The sequence below is a fragment of the Coturnix japonica genome, chromosome 3 (assembly GCF_054131305.1).
Source record: "Coturnix japonica strain WE chromosome 3, WE-NBRP24, whole genome shotgun sequence".
NCBI classification, from domain to species: domain Eukaryota; kingdom Metazoa; phylum Chordata; class Aves; order Galliformes; family Phasianidae; genus Coturnix; species Coturnix japonica.
This window is the reverse complement of record NC_140665.1, coordinates 63270891-63286890: the sequence shown is the minus strand read 5'-3', so window position 1 is coordinate 63286890 and position 16000 is coordinate 63270891. Positions and strand designations below refer to the sequence as shown.

The window sequence follows — 16000 nt, the reverse complement described above, 5'->3', positions numbered from 1 at the left end:
ACAAGTACTCACATATTCCTTCATTTCTATGGCAGAACTATCTAATTTCTGTATTTACTCTGGTATTTTGGAAACATCCTTTAAGAAATTTAAGACAATAAGTTTATTGAGCAATAGCCTTGATTCTCATAATGAAATTTCTTTTCCCATGCATATTAACTGTTTCATTTGAAGACAGGACAGATACCAAGACAAAAGAAACACTTTATATTTATTAACTGTATCCAGGAAAAGAAATGCATTAATAAATCTTGGTTATTCTTTAATAAAACTCCATTGAAGAAAATGAATTAAGAATTAGAAAAACAGCTGCTTGGCAGCAACCAGTTGGTGCAATTCATTATTAGGAAGGTTTCATTAAATAGCAACACTACCTCAATCAGCTTGGATTTCTTTTCATTCGAACACAAATTCTAGACCATAGAATACGTCTGAATGCTGGTAAGGGAAGGGAGTACCACATGGATGCCAAAATACAGCTTCTCATCAAGAGTTGATGCAACAAGCAGGCTAACCATTATCTAGTTTATCACATTCTCACAGCCCAAATAAAGTAACCCAGGACACATGTAAGAGCTACCATGAAAAAGATTCACCAAAATTTCAAATCAAGGCAAGGAAAACAAATATCCCAAGAGATTAGAAACCTGAGAGGAGGCTGTGCTGGCCAACAAACATATCTTTTTTCAAGCGAATATTGATTTGTCCAGTCACAAAATCATCTGGGTTGGAAAAGACCTTCAATATCATGAAAACCAAATTTCAACCCAGCCTACCAAGTCACATCAATAAACCATGTCCCTTATTGCCACATCCACATATCTCTTAGACATGTCCAAGAATCGGGACTCCACTCTTCTATGGAGACATTCCTCCTGATATCCGATTTAAACTTCCCCTGATCCAACTTAAGATGTACGCAGGTACAACAGACTTAGTATGGGGAGTGGCAGTAGGATAGAAGGCCCTAATACATACTCTTGTGCAGCAAAAATACAAATGTAAGCAAAAATTCTACCTAGAGGAATTCAAATCTTCAATTTGCAGACCTTCACATTTCAAGAATTTGTAAATTGCACATTCATTGTTCTGTATACAACTTCCAACTTTCTTCATGCATTCTCAAACAGGCATTCTCAAGACAATCCTATCAGCAACTGGACCATAAAGCACAATAACTGAACTTTCACCAGCACTAGCAACTTTTTTTCTAAGTTCCTAATACTTGATTTTAAAAGAAATAAACAGAACAAAGTAAACCTGTAAGAATTTTTAGCACTTGTCTTCCCAAATCACATCTCCACCCAAATCCTATATGTTTTTACCATCAAATCACACATACACACACCTCTTCAGTTGTGATTCCAAGATTGCTACTATATAAATTACAGGTTAACTACATCAGCCAGCAGTAGAGCAGGCTAGCATCCTTGAAAGAAAGAACAGAACCAATGGCTGTATGAAAGCATCTTCTGTCCCCTCCTCTTCCTGAAAACGTGGTGAATCCCAGTGTCAGGTGATGTCACTTCAGGACAAGGAAATGAGGTCACTGGGACAAGTGCTGAGTTGTGGTGAGGAAGTGTGACACTTACAGAAGTGCTTTTTCCCTAATCCTAAGCCTTTGGATGCACCAGAGAAGGCAGAGGGTTATTTCTGTTATGACAGCTCCGGTACCTCCAAGACGCAGTAATGCATGTGCTGCTGTTTTCATTCCAGCAACTGCACTGCTTATACCTCATAGGGGCCAAGTGTTACTCTGGCAGGCTGTCAAAGCTTTCAGGGAAACAAAAGCAGAAGAAAAATGTTCTTTCAGTGACAACTCATCAAAGCACACAGGGCTCTGCAGCTCAAGGACTACATCCCCTTCCAAATATCAAACAAACACAGCAAAGTAAAGGAAGTATGAAAGCGTCCATCACACAGGTCACAAGAGCCTTTTAAGCTGCAAAGTGTTAGACATAATACAGAAGTTGTTACTGTTTCTTCCTACAGCATGGAAGGAATTCAGAACTGGCAAATTTTGCAGCTGTTTGGTAAAACAGAACTTACCAAGTTTTTCAGGGAACATCCACACCTTCAAGTATTCACCTCGATTACATGCAAAAACTGATCAACAGTATCAACTACCCATACAACAGGAAGGCCAGGAACTCCTGATTCCTTATGCTGTTTTGCTGTTAATTTCCACTCCCTTCTCCATTTATTTATTTTTTTTTTCCATTTTAGCTCTTCACTGCAGATAACACATGTCCAGTATTGTACAATCTATATACCACAAATAGCTCAGCACATCAGAAAATCGGTGCTATTTCCTGCACTATTCTGAACTGTAGTAAATGAGAAGACTTCAGTGCAAAAGAAATACACTTTTTTTCTCATGCCTAACTAAACATAGAATTCTGTAACAGAATATCTTAGCTGTTTTGTACACACTGGAGCTCTTTGGATGTTAACTCTATGCTAAACACAGAAGGACAATGAGTCTATATTCTGCTGATTACTCTCACTTGGCTTGTGTCAGGAACCATTACAACTACTTTTACTAGGTCTGGCCTGTCAACAACTAGAGCTAAAATGAACAAAAGACCTGCCAATCTAGTAGTCTGAGTTTGTACAAAGAACATGTACAAAGGGTACCATCATGGCCTCTTCCATTTCACAAGCCTAGTCAGTCTTTTCTAGGAGTTATTAAAGTTTTTTACGCCTACACCTTATTTCAGACAGCAGAGAATACACACAAAGAAATTGTGCCTCTTAGTTGCACAGAGAGGCTTCTTTTTCCTACTCAACAGATGACAGTATCTAAACACTTGTTACTAAGGAGTTCAACCTCAAAAGCTATTTCTAATCAGGCACAGAGAGTAACTCCTACATAATTATATGCAACTATATTGAATAGGCAATGAAATAAATGGCTGTGAAATGTAATTCTGCTGTCATTTATAGTCACTACCAAGAAGTCTACTTATGAAGCAATCCCAGCTGTCCCAGTAATAAGTCATTCTACTGAATCAGTATGGCAGTGTTGAAAGTTTCAGTTGATATCACGGAAATAATTGTGCCTCAAGATCAAACTGATGAATTAGCTAAAATATTCAACTGCACCTTGTTGTGATGGCAGACACTTGGGTTTCAAACACGTTCTACACCCAATTTACGTGAGTTTTTTAGATACAGTAGTAAACACAGCACTTTAAAAGCCTTCATTACTACACTATTTGGCTAGCATAAAGTATTTACAGAACTAGGTTTTGTAACAGTCTTTTGGATTTTTAAAGGGCAACCTCACATTTCATTTAAGAAAATAAAATCAGTCTTGTGAAAGAAGAAGAAAAAACAAAGTAACAAGCACCTTACCACTTAGTGGAGCTCCCTATTAACTGATTTTATCTTCAGGACAGTAGCATTAAGTAGTATTCTCACTTTACAGATAACGAAGCAACACATGGGATGGGTTAAATGACATGCCGTAAGCTATATTCAACATGTGGGACTGAATCCGCATTTAAATCTAAGTCTCCTGAGACCCAGCTTACTGCAGTACAAGATAACATTTCACTGTCTGCCCCACATTAGAGTACTTCCCCTGGATTTACATCAGAGACGGGTCTGACCCACTACACTGTAAGTCCCAGTTCTTACTCTCCTAACTCTTAAGCTAGTATACACTTCAACACATACACTAGACTCTCCAGAGCTGAAAACAGCTATGGGCTTTACCACCTTACTTTCAAACATCAATATGTTTAGGAAGAGAGGGCAATAGAGCAATTAGAAAAATGGAATGCTGAATCTTGAAGCCATTCAAATGTGTCAAACAGTCTAACAGTCCTGTGGATTATATCCTGTAAGCCACTGTCAGCATCCCAACTTTCACAAAATACTAACTAATGTTGCATTAAAATGTTCTATTTAAAGGACCTGCTCATAAATACTTTGCATTTTCTGGTGACTGCTACAATAAGATTGTGGAGTATAGTAAATTATGACCTTAAAAGAAGAAACATTTATAATATTTTAGAGAGCACGGTGAAGCAAAACAAAAAAGCAGCAGTAGGCCATACAGCACCTGCAATAACTAGATAAAAGAGCAACAATTAATCTTCAGTATTTAAAGGTTTTGCTCCTCAGAAAAAGAACAGCCATGATTATCAAAATGAAATCAATTTACCATATGCCCAAATAAGTTCATGATAAAATACTATCTGAATCCAATCCTATGTCATACAACAACACCCAGGGCAGGAACAAGGCTCCCTTCCTAGTGTATCCTGAGTTTCCTTTTCAGAGTGCATAAATCAGTATTTACTCAACTTCTTTACTACTTCTTTTCTAGTTTTCCAACAACCCTTTAACATCCTGAAATAAAATAAAAAAATAAAGTAACACAGATCACTATGTAGCAATCAGAAGTTACCTTCCATTCTGGTTACCGATTTACTCTTCTTAATCATCTCAGGTACATACAAAGCACTCCCCCTCCCCCCACGTTCCTATGGGCTCACAGACCACAGGTGTGGAACTTTCTCTGTCTGCAATTTTTTTTCTTCCCCAAGTCTTCTGGTTGGCTCCATTTGTAATTTCAGGTTTATCAGATCCTTCAGATAGGTCTTAACTCTTCCTACCAACCCTCTCCCAGATCCAGAAGAAGCTGAGGCACTCGTTCAAGATGTTGATAGGCCTCACAGCCCGGCCAGTATGCCAACAATCTCTGCACACATAGTGAGTACATACAGCTGATGCATTCAGAATGCATGGGACTTGACGTACAGGCAATGTGGAGCACACATGTATATATATCCATCCTAAATCCTACATAATACACCCCAGATATTTCTCTCTTTCTTCTTTCCTGCATAATGTTGAACTAAGTTGCTGGAGCTCAAATGGACCTCAGCATTCATTATAGACTAATTCCCTTTGATACACTTAACATTTTCCTGGGACATTTACATTCAAAGGCATTTGATAACACACTATACCTTTTACACATTTCCAGCTTCCATATCCATATCTTCATCTGGAAACAGAATGAGGTGACAGTGCACTGCCCAAGCTTTAAATTACAAGTTTTCCACACGTACACCTTGTTTAGGCTCAAAAATGATGTTCCCACATGGCTACTGCTGACAATGCTATTGACTTGCAAGCTAGGTAAGTGAATTAAACAAATTAACTAACTCAGGCTAATTAACTTACAGAGACATTTTTTGGTTCAGATCTATTTTTTCTAAATAAGCAATCCTTTCCTTTTCTGAAGCAGAACAGGTTTGTTTCTTTTTTTCTTACTAAATGGACTGCTGAAGGATCACTGAAGAACCCTTCTGCCAACAAAATCCTAACAAGATAAAATTGTAGAAGCCACATGATAATGTTTATCACATACTCTGTTTCTTTAGTTAAGGCAAGTGGAAAGGAGAAGTAAGATAATGTCATTTGATAGCACTGCTAACTACATGAACTACAGCTTGATAAAAAAACAAGCCTTAACTATGTGATTTCCTTGATATACTGCTCTAAGATGTCCAACAACAAACCGGAGTAGAGAGTGTCACGTTCTCTTAATAGCCTATGATTAGAAGTTCTTAGTAGTCCTACTTAAAATTGGAGTACAGGCATCTTTGCCACACTTCACCCTTATTTCTTTAGTATTTTGAATAGAAAAGCACTTTTCTACAGTGCTGGAAACTTTCTGAAAGTTCAGTAATTTTATTAATGTCAGCATAATCACAAGCATTTCATACTTTCCCAGTTACATGGTTTCACCTGAAGTTTGTTCAAAGTAACTTTCTTTGCATGTTTTACTTCTCTGTTAGAGTATTAAGATCAGCTGAACACATGGAAACTGATTCTGGTTTTGAATTATGGTGCTGGAAATGCAGACCAAAGTTTCCACGTTATACAATAAATTTAGTATAGATTTATATTGTGGTAACAACAGAAAGTGACCTTTAGCTTCCTTAATACCATTCTTCCCTATTTGTATTCATCTTCTAAGTCAGTTGAAACTGTGGCAGCAGATTATGTAGGAAACTTCATTAACAAGTAGGGCTTAGATTACAAATGTTCACAGTTCAGGAAGCTAAAAATTATTCCATGTGAATGACTCTAACATGGGCTTTTTACCACCTTTTCAACATGCAGTAAGCCAAAGCTATTTCCCTGTTTCCAGCAACACTATTTTCCTGACACCTGAGTCTCCTCAAAATATGATATTTGTGATGAACCACCCCTTGTTCAGCCAGCAAATAAATGAAAAGTACAATCTTTCATAAGGATGAAGGAACACGTTCAATATAGGGAAAAAATGTCAGTAAAAATGAAATATGTTTATATGTAGTTTTATGTTATACCTAATTCCTTCTAAGCAGACAGTGCTGAGCCCAATTCTTCACCAATGTCAAGTCTACAAAATGTAACTAACACCAGGCTCAGAAAACAAGACACACACACACACAAAATCACATCTGAGACAAAAATCAAATTCTATTTTCATTCTCTGGTCATACACAAGGATCACGTGCCAGAAAGTATATCTGAAGGTTTTATTACAAGAAAATAAATATACCAGACTACAGTAGGCAGTGGCCAGGGTATTGTGAGTATACTGCTAATAATTCCAGAAGCACACTTTCTGTTAAGAATATTATATGTGAAGCTACAATAAGGAAGGAAGTATGAGATACAGAGTATAGAAAATAAACCAAAAACATTAAGAATAAAGTCCATAAAAACTTAAGCAAATATCTGAATTACGAACGTTGCTACGTTCGTGTGTTGCATTAGAGAACTGATTACAATGCATTTCTAGTAAATTCAAACAAAAGCATTTCTCAAAGTTCAAAACTTGAACAGACCAAAGCTGATATGACAGTGTTTTTAGACTGATTTCACTGATATTTATGGAACACACAAAATTATATTATATACAATGCACAAGAAAATAGCTCCGTAAAATTAGAAGCTACACCAAAACATACTTTTTCACAAGTTAGTGTATCAAATTGTCCTTATTCTAAATGCATATATTCAAGTGAATAGCAGTTAAATGAGAATCTTACATAATTTATGAGTGATTATTAAAGTGATGCACTGGGGCTCCTGAGGATTATGTAATTTTAAAATAATTTTATTTATTGCACAGAGATTTAATAGGGCTTTAAGAGTCGTACCTCTGCCAAAAACATTCACATATTAACCTGCAACTCTCAGTAGCATGATGAGCTCACTAAGGCAGCTTTGTTACAGTTGCATACAAGGCTAGAAGCAAAACATAAGACTGGACTCATTAAATGCACAAACATCACTGCTGTCATTCTGCTACCAACTTTTTCCCCTTACCTCAAAGGGAAGATCACCTCCACACATCTTTCTTTCCTCTTCATTTAACTTGCTCCTCTAATCTTTCATTCACCTCACCCTGCATCTCTCCTTGTTTCCATTTCCACATTTATTTTGTTAGCCAAATCATTCTGAATGCCCTCATTACTCACACTGCATGCCACGTATGCTACCCATTCACAACCCTCTTGGAGATTTATGGGTGTGGATCTGATACAAGAAATAAAATTCTTAGAAATAGGTCAACCCAGATCTCTCTGCAGTAGCATCACCCTCTACAGTTCCACAGTGACTCCTCTTCCCTGTCCTAGTATAAGATGCAGAACCCTCAGGACAAGAACCAAGTAACTTAGGACCTCAGCAAAAGGAGTTGGTTGGACTAGATGATCTTCTAGGTCTTTTCCTACCCTGATAATTCTGTGATTCTGAGTTGTGGGAGGAGTTACACAGACTATAGCATCAGGGAGAATAAACAGGATGTGAACACACTCATCTCAAGGACCTTGCAAAGGTTTCTGGAAGATGTTGAGGTAAATTTCTTCACACAGATACTACACGTCATCTCCTAAATCATCTAATAAGGAAGAAGGAAGGACTGTTTGGGTACGTGTAATCAGTGGCAGCCTTAGCTGTGATAACCATAGAACGATAGAGTAATGAAGCATCAGTCTCATCTATTGGCTGTATCAACAGGAACACAGCCAGTAGATTCACCATAGATATCCCCATTTTTTAATGCTTGTGGATCAAAGTCAGGCCACTTTAGTATTTAGCATTACTGAACTGCGCTCCTTGACTGTAGTTATGCAGAAGCCCTCATAACCTTTTCCATGGTTCCCACACATTTGGAAAGGCAAGTTGAACAAACAAGCATTTTGTTCAGTTCAGATAATCTCGCACTGGATTCTAAATGGCAGACAAGAGCAGTACAGAAATCTGATGTGAAAGTCCACGTCAAAGAAGTCAGATGACAGTTCATTCAATGTTTAAACTTTTTCAGTATTCTCAGTGCATGAGGGTGCAGTTTGATAAACAGGAGTTATTTCAGACTGTCAGACCTTACTTAAAAACACAGGTCTACACAAGTGAACATTCAACTAAGATACTAATTGATCATGGCAAACATTGTAGCTTTCTGACCAGAAGCCCACATAGTATTTCTGAACATTTCTATGAGAGGAAAATGCCTGCAACTGCAAAGAAAGCCACCTCCACATACACAAGGGAAATTTAATCCCTTTCAACAGAAAAAGAACTGCAGAGGAAGCAATATCTCTGATACATTAACCTAGATATCTCTTGTGCACTTCAGAGTGCAGAATCTGCAGAGTGTATACAGTCCATAAGACTCTCCTTATCAAACCATACTCTTCACAGAAGCATGTAGACATAGTGTACCCCAGATGAAAACCACTTATCAGTTGTAGGTCTTTCCTTTTTAAAGATGCTAGAAGATTAAACTCACATCAGAAAACTTTGTAGACTGATGTAAACAGTATTTTTATTAGAAAAAAGTAACAAGAAAGAACTCGTGCATTTTAAATGTGTAATGCTAACCTGAATTTATAATGAAAATAACAAATTAAAAAAAATAGAAGTGCCAATTCTTCAATGAGTTTCACCCTGAGTACTGACCTGGATCAGCTGACCTACAGCTACTTCATGGAGAAAAAAAAGAGAAAAAACTGGCTAGTCAGCTGACTGTCATATCTACTCTAAGGCCACCCTCCCTTAGAAAACTTAAACACAAGAACTTACCAATAGCCTTTGTGTAATGTCTGGCTCCAAGTAGCAGCTCTGGAGCTCTGTACCAGAATGTCACCACAACTGGATCCAAGTCTGCCAATGGCTTCAAAGGCGAATTGAACAATCTGGCAAAGCCCATATCAGCTGGGAAAGACAGAACAAAAACAATCTTACTCCAAATAGCAAGTCAGATTTCAACAACATTCCAAGAATACAATCAGGACCAAAGTTCAAAATTGTTGAAATTCACAAATTCGAGTTTCTAAGTAATCAACAAATTACTCATAACAATACTAGGCCAAATTTATCTTAGGCTACATTTATTTCCTTTATAAGACTACAAAAGATGACACGCAAGTGTTTCCACCATGGTACCATTTAACTATAAGTGATACAGATACTGATTTATTTAAATAAATCCATAACAGAAGCACTAGGTAAGAAACCGGCAATGCTTATAGAATCAGATAATATCCCAAGTTGGAAGAGACCCACAAGGACAATGTCTAAGTCTTGCCCAAGTGCTCCTTGAACTCCATGAGCTTGAAGCTGTGCCCACTGCCCTGGGCAGCCTGTTCCAAGCCACTGCCCTCTGTTACACATCCTTTCCCTAACCCCCAAGCTGACCTCCCCCTGACACAGCTCCATGCTGTTCCCTGAGGCCCTGTTGCTGTCAACAGAGAGGTGACTTAGATCAGTGCAGAACCCTCCACTCCTCTCCCTTTCGCTCTTTCAGTTAAGTAATGAAGCTGAAGATAAAGTAGGATAATCACATCCAAAGTGGGCAATGTAGATGAAATAATAGCTATTGTAAAAATTGGGTCAGAAAAGAGTTTTGAGATGCAAATCCAAAAGAAGTAAGCCTCTAAGTCTAGTGTGCTCTTTCTCTTCCATTTTTACACACAAAATTGTGCAAAGTACTGAAATGACAGCTCATGTGACTGCTAAACATTTATCTAAAATGCAAAAACAAAATGACTACAGTATAGATTGCTTTCCATTCTACTCCTTCAGAGAAGGTCAGAAAATACGAATTTATGAAATTTGCTAGTGTACACTGTTCCAGAGGCGTATTTTAATTGTATGCACTGATTTCACGTACATAAATTCTCTTTAGAGCAAGTTTGTAACATTAAAAAATGCCAGACAAACAAAGCATGAAATCTGGAGGTGTATTAAAAAAAAAAATCACACCTTATCCAAATGTGTGATTTATCTTCTACCCAAGCTTTGTCTGAATCTTTCTGCTTCCAAAGTTGCGAAATGATGGATTTTTCTTGCAGTCACCCACACCAGTACAAATATATGAATAGAAGATGGTTAACCCATCATTTCCAAATGCAACAACAATAAACAAACAGAAACGAGGCTCCTTCTTTGTGTTTACCACATGCTTTATTTTTTAAAAAAAGGCATAGAACCACATGATTAAAGCTTAAGAGCTGCAAAGGTAATGAAATTTGTGATAAAAAAAACATCATTGTTGTTCCCTACTTTGATAGCCAAGGAGCTTTTGCATAGCGAAGCTGCAGACCTCTGCAAACATGCTGCTGATGATAACATAAAAATACTTAGTATACTGTATTTGTTCTTACACAACAATGCTATAGAGACTAATCTTAGCTGTGCAATGAAATCTTTTTCAAAATATTTACCTATTTTGACTCTTCCTCTTTCAGGACCTTCTCCCATTACCAGGATGTTTGCTGGTTTCTGGGAAATGAAAAGCAGAACATTTAGTTGACTGACCTCTGATGATTACTTTTAGGCACAAAAAAAAACCAAACAACTACACTTATTCTGTTAAAAAAAAGCCATTTTCAAAGTTAAAGTATTCTTACATATCTACAATTACCAGACATTTGTTTTGCCAACATTTGGTATTAATGCCCAGTTGCCAATTTCACAATTAAAAAGAAAACACTGTGAAATAGTTTGACATTTCACAATAAGAATTGTAATCTTTTATTGTGTTTGCATTCCCATGTTTTACCAGAACAGTCATGTTCATTAGTGGGATTTTCTTCCATGGGAAAACATTACAATAGGTGATGTTTACAGTATACATCAAAAATCTGGCAAGATCTATCTTTTGCCAGTAGAGCTTATATAAAATTACATCAAATATTAGTATGCAAATGTATAGCCAAGAATTGCTTCTGTAACATATAGTGAGACTTTTAGAACTATGACTGTTTTGGTGTATAAATGCTAAAAACTATGTCTGCAAAAACTTTCTTTTTTTCACAAAGTTGATTTTATGCTATAATAACATGTAAAACAGGAATATATACAGAGAGTTACATCCCAAGCTTTTTGCACTGTAGATGAAATCTCTACCGGTAGATTTTTCCTTATAGGCATTTTATGCAGTTTTAGAGTTGTTCCCAACAAGCTGTTTGTGAACATCATATAAAATCTGCACATGACATCACAGCAATTGTTTGGCAATTAGGATCTAGATTCCCTCACACATCAATAGGCATTCCTTGGAAGCTTTTGCCCCATTGTTTTAACAGCTGCAAAATAAAACTGAACAAGATTGAAAACATTAAGTGATTTCTATGAAGAAATGCATAAACTTCCAAACAGAACTTTTGGAAGGCTTTCATCCAAACATCAATTATATTTTAATACACTATTCACAACCCCCAGAGTCTGAAGAGGTCTGCCTAAACAGGATTTGTTCAAGAATCAGAGACATCAGAATCTCCCTTCACTTCTTGATTTCTATACACTTGCTATTATCAAACTGAAAAAATACATTCAAACTACAGTTACAAGTTTGGCTAAAAGTTACAGTTAATTATTACATTTATCAAGCCCTCATTTCTTTACATTTTTCCTTTCTTCCCCCTTTCTCATTCCTTCCCCCCAGATAAAACAAACACACCAAACACTGCTACTTCAGCTATTTATCCTCCATACTATCTGGCCCAATTAAGTCGTTCCCCCTTCCTACCTCTGCTGAGTTCTAGATATTGCTTCTTTCCTGACTCCAGCCACAGTTTCCTCTTTCCCATCTCTTTCTAACTGTCCCATATGCCACTGCCTCTCTTTCAGTCCTGTGCACTTAAGAAACGAGCACCATCTCCTGCATTACTTTTTTCTTTTAAATCGCAGAATATTTCCCTTTTCTTTCATTCCTCACCATACTTTCAGAAACCACAGAGAAGGGAAAATATTCTCCCTTCTTAAGGAAGGCAACAGCTAGTTTGATTAAATTGCAAGTTAAAACTCTTCAAGTCTACCACTAAAAAACCCTACTCATTAGGCACTCGTTCCCTTAAGTTAATTAATGCTAATAGATCACCAATTGCTCGATGTTGGTAAATTAATAATGATGCCAATTTTAAAATGCAAGAAAGGGCTTCTGCCAATTGATCTTAGTCAACTGTCATCTGCAAATCCAGGATAAAGGTTCTACCTGCTCTAAAGGAATATTTAAAGATAACAAAATCCTGCACTTCAAGGCAAAGGTACTAGACAACGCAGAGTATCCTGGAGAGCAGAACAATCACCTGCTTATTCAGAAACTGGGCAGCAAGGGAAGTGTGTGAAGCACTATGACATTTTATCTTCATCATAAATCATACAGATAAACCGTCCCAATCAGAACAGCAACAGTTTAGTTTCCTCATCAGAATTCTTCCCTCTGCTCAGCAACCTTGATTGTGCCTTGAGTACAAATTGAAACTACTTCTATAGAACATCAGATTCAGGATTGGGTTTTAGGCACTACAAAATGCATTTAGTTGTCAAGTGAACAGAACTGATAAAAAAGTAATTACCACACTGATTTCCCTGCTAGTTCTTTTCTCCACAGAAATAGCATGTTGTGAGAAATAAACAGTGCGATATCAGAAACTGTGCTAAGATGGAAGCTAAAATCTAAGCAGATAAAGCAGGGTTCACAAGACAACTCACAAGACTTGTATTTTATCTTTAATATTACAAGATTCTTCAAGCAGCACTTGGTACGTATAACTAACTTCTGTTTCATCTGCTGACATAAAACTCGATAATCACAGAATAGCTGAGTTCAGAAAGGACCTCCAGACACTGCCAAGTCCAACCTTCTCAGCTGAAAGCAAGGTCAGCTACAGCAGGTTGCTCTGGCCTGCAGCCAGTTAGGTTTGGAGCTTCTCCTATGAAGGAGCCTCCACACTCTCCAGGTAACCTATGTGAGTCTTCAGCTACCCTTACAGTAACGTAGTTTACAATCATTGCCTCCTGTAGTGTCACTGGACAGCTCAATTTTCTTTAATTCTTCTTACCAAGTATTTATACACACTGGTAAGATCCCACCTGAGCCTCTTATTCTTGAGGCTGAACAGACTTGGCTCTTTCAGTCTCAGGAGGATACCCCAGCCCTAAAGGCATTCATTGACACTTGCTGAATGTTGACAGGGACCAAATAGTGGATGTGAGCACAGGGAGGTAGAGCATTTTCAGCAGTTGCAGTAGTGATGGTTGGTAACCTCTGCTAATACAGACTTTGACAACAGCACCATGAAGGCTCTTGTTCATTGCTAGTGAAAACACACACCTAATGGTGGTGACAGTGTTGAAAAATAGGGTTCTGTAGCTGATGATTTGCTCTATCAAATAGTGTTAATGTACTCTTTGTTTCTGCTGTAGTTTCCAGAAATAAACAGGACATATTGATTCCAGAGTGACCTACATAAGATTTTATGGCCAGCATTCAGATGCTCACAGGGTCCCCACTGGTCTGCAGATCATTGTCTCAAAAAGCAGTTTGCATTGTGGCAGCTTTCCAAGAGGTGAAAAATTCTGGTTCAAGCATAATCCCTCAAGTCAGGAGAAAGCATCCAAACCTACTTATTTCCCACACAAGCAAATTCACTGCCTGTTTATCAATTACAAATAGATAAGAACTCTCCAGAGTTCCTTCTACTAATGAGAGCCGTTCTCTGGTTAGTAAAGCATTTTAACTACATGTACGCTGAGCTGCGCAGAGTACCACTATTCTGATAGTTAACACACACCTTTCTAAGACGATACAAGATAGCCAGTTCCTGTGCCCATTGATTTTTATTGACTCAAAATAAACAGCTTCAAAGAGCTTAAATCATATAGAAAGCCCACCAAATGACAACTGCTTAAACACCGATAATTAAACCATCACATGTCCCCAGGAAATAAGCATGGAACACTGCTGTCAAGATGTAAGGGAAAGGTCTGCTAGTGGGAATGCAAACAACTTCTGCTTTTTGGAGAAGGAAGAACGCATTAGTCTCATCTCTGAGACCAGGAGTTTTAAATAGGAGTTTTAAGTGTCGAAACATTTTACTCTGAGATAGTCACCCAGACTACTTTAGAATTACAGTCATCTGCAACACACTTACTGGACAATTCCAAACAGAGAAGTTACAAAGCTCTATAGCCCAGGTATGTTCAGAACCTTTGAAGGTTATAAACTCTGCACAAGTTACTGAAACAATTTTTAGAGCTGTGAGATGATGGAAAACTTCATTTTAGGTGGGAAAAGGTCCAAGCAGTTAAAAGAAAAATCAGGCACTTTGAGTAAATCACATCTCATTACTGTGAGAACAGAACTTTATTCAAAGAAGACTGGGAAGGCCTACTCAAAATCATTAACCAGTTCCTCCAAAAAGGGTGAGGTGCTTCAGCAATGGCTCTATCTCTGAATAAGTTACAACCCAGTTTATACAATGCCTATTTTCCCAAAACTCCTCCCTTGCTGTGAGCTCAAAACACCAGCTGCAAAGCAAAGCGATACTGCTGCCTTTCCACATAATTTGTTGCTATAGGAACAACAGAAACAGTATGAGTTTGAAGTCTCACATTTAAGATCAGCCATAAAATTGAATAGACAAATCCCTGCTGAGCAATACAGTTGAGGTTCGACTGTCTAAAGAGCATTTGCAAAATGAGCAAGGTCAACAGCAACAAGAAACTGGAGCAAATACCTGGAATATCTGGGGGAAAAAAAAGGGAAGTTGATGACTGCCTTAATAGATTACTTACAAGCAATAAGCACAGCTAATAGTATTTACTATTCTGCATCAATGAGACTGTAGAAACAAAGCAATTAGCAGATCTTGGTGGGAGATGAATGAAAATGTTGGGCTAACAAGTATGTTATAATAAATAATACAAATACAAATGGGACTCACATGGACATCCATTACATCTCAACCAATGGGCTCCTATTCAAATATTTAAATAGGAGATTAGAGAAAAGGCTGAAGGAAAAGAAACCATCTACAGCCTTCAAAGAGCAAAACAGGGCAAAACAGGAACAAGAGCTTAACAATAGATGGCAATACTTCAGTTTTAATGGTTATTGTTATCTCCTTAAATATAGCGGTGACACTGTTCTTAAGAGACTTGGTGCAGAATTACATTCCTATGAGAAAACCTCCACAGGGACACAGCACTTTCCATACACCATTCTTTATTGTTTATGTCCAAAAAAAATGTTTCCCTTTTGGAATGCATCACTGGACAAAGAATAATCTGAAATTAGGAGGTTTCTATTGTGAGCAATATTGCAAGTCTTACTAATAAAAGCTCTGCCCAAAACTGAAGAGATTGGCTTGTGATTAGGTCTTTCCCAGTCTTAATGTAAAAAATCTGCAAGTAACAGTGTAGACACATAGATGCACTTTCAAGTCATGAGACAAAAAAGAAAAAGCAGTAGTGGTTTCAGCTCACTTTTTAGTACACTACTCCACAAATGAAAAGCTCCTAAATGGGATAACACTGTATGGGCACTGCTCACAAGACCAGAGAGCCATAAATGAAGAGGGAGCTGCTGATCTGCACATCACATTTGCACAAACATGCAAATAAAATTCTTACTCTTATCTTTCCGCTCTTAAGCCAATGCTATTCAAACCCAGTTACACTATTCTGACAAATCCTG

The 16000-nt window shown here is 37.6% G+C and overlaps 1 protein-coding gene across 3 annotated transcripts in view; it reads right to left on the bottom strand.

Annotated features, from left to right (window-relative positions):
* The window catches only part of CDK19 (cyclin dependent kinase 19), a 103272-nt gene that overhangs the window by 19410 nt on the left and 67862 nt on the right, over positions 1-16000 (bottom strand). For 2 of the 3 annotated variants that reach the window (XR_014944126.1, XM_015858727.3), the window contains exons 5-6: positions 10743-10800; positions 9100-9231 (exon numbers count right to left, since the gene is read on the bottom strand). Coding sequence is in view for 2 of the 3 variants with exons in the window: in XM_015858727.3 (XP_015714213.1) it covers positions 9100-9231; positions 10743-10800 (190 nt within the window). In the remaining variant the exon portion in view is untranslated. Of the gene's footprint in view, positions 1-6531; positions 8789-9099; positions 9232-10742; positions 10801-16000 lie in introns of those variants that run through there. The other variant, XM_085541832.1, reaches the window with a different exon arrangement.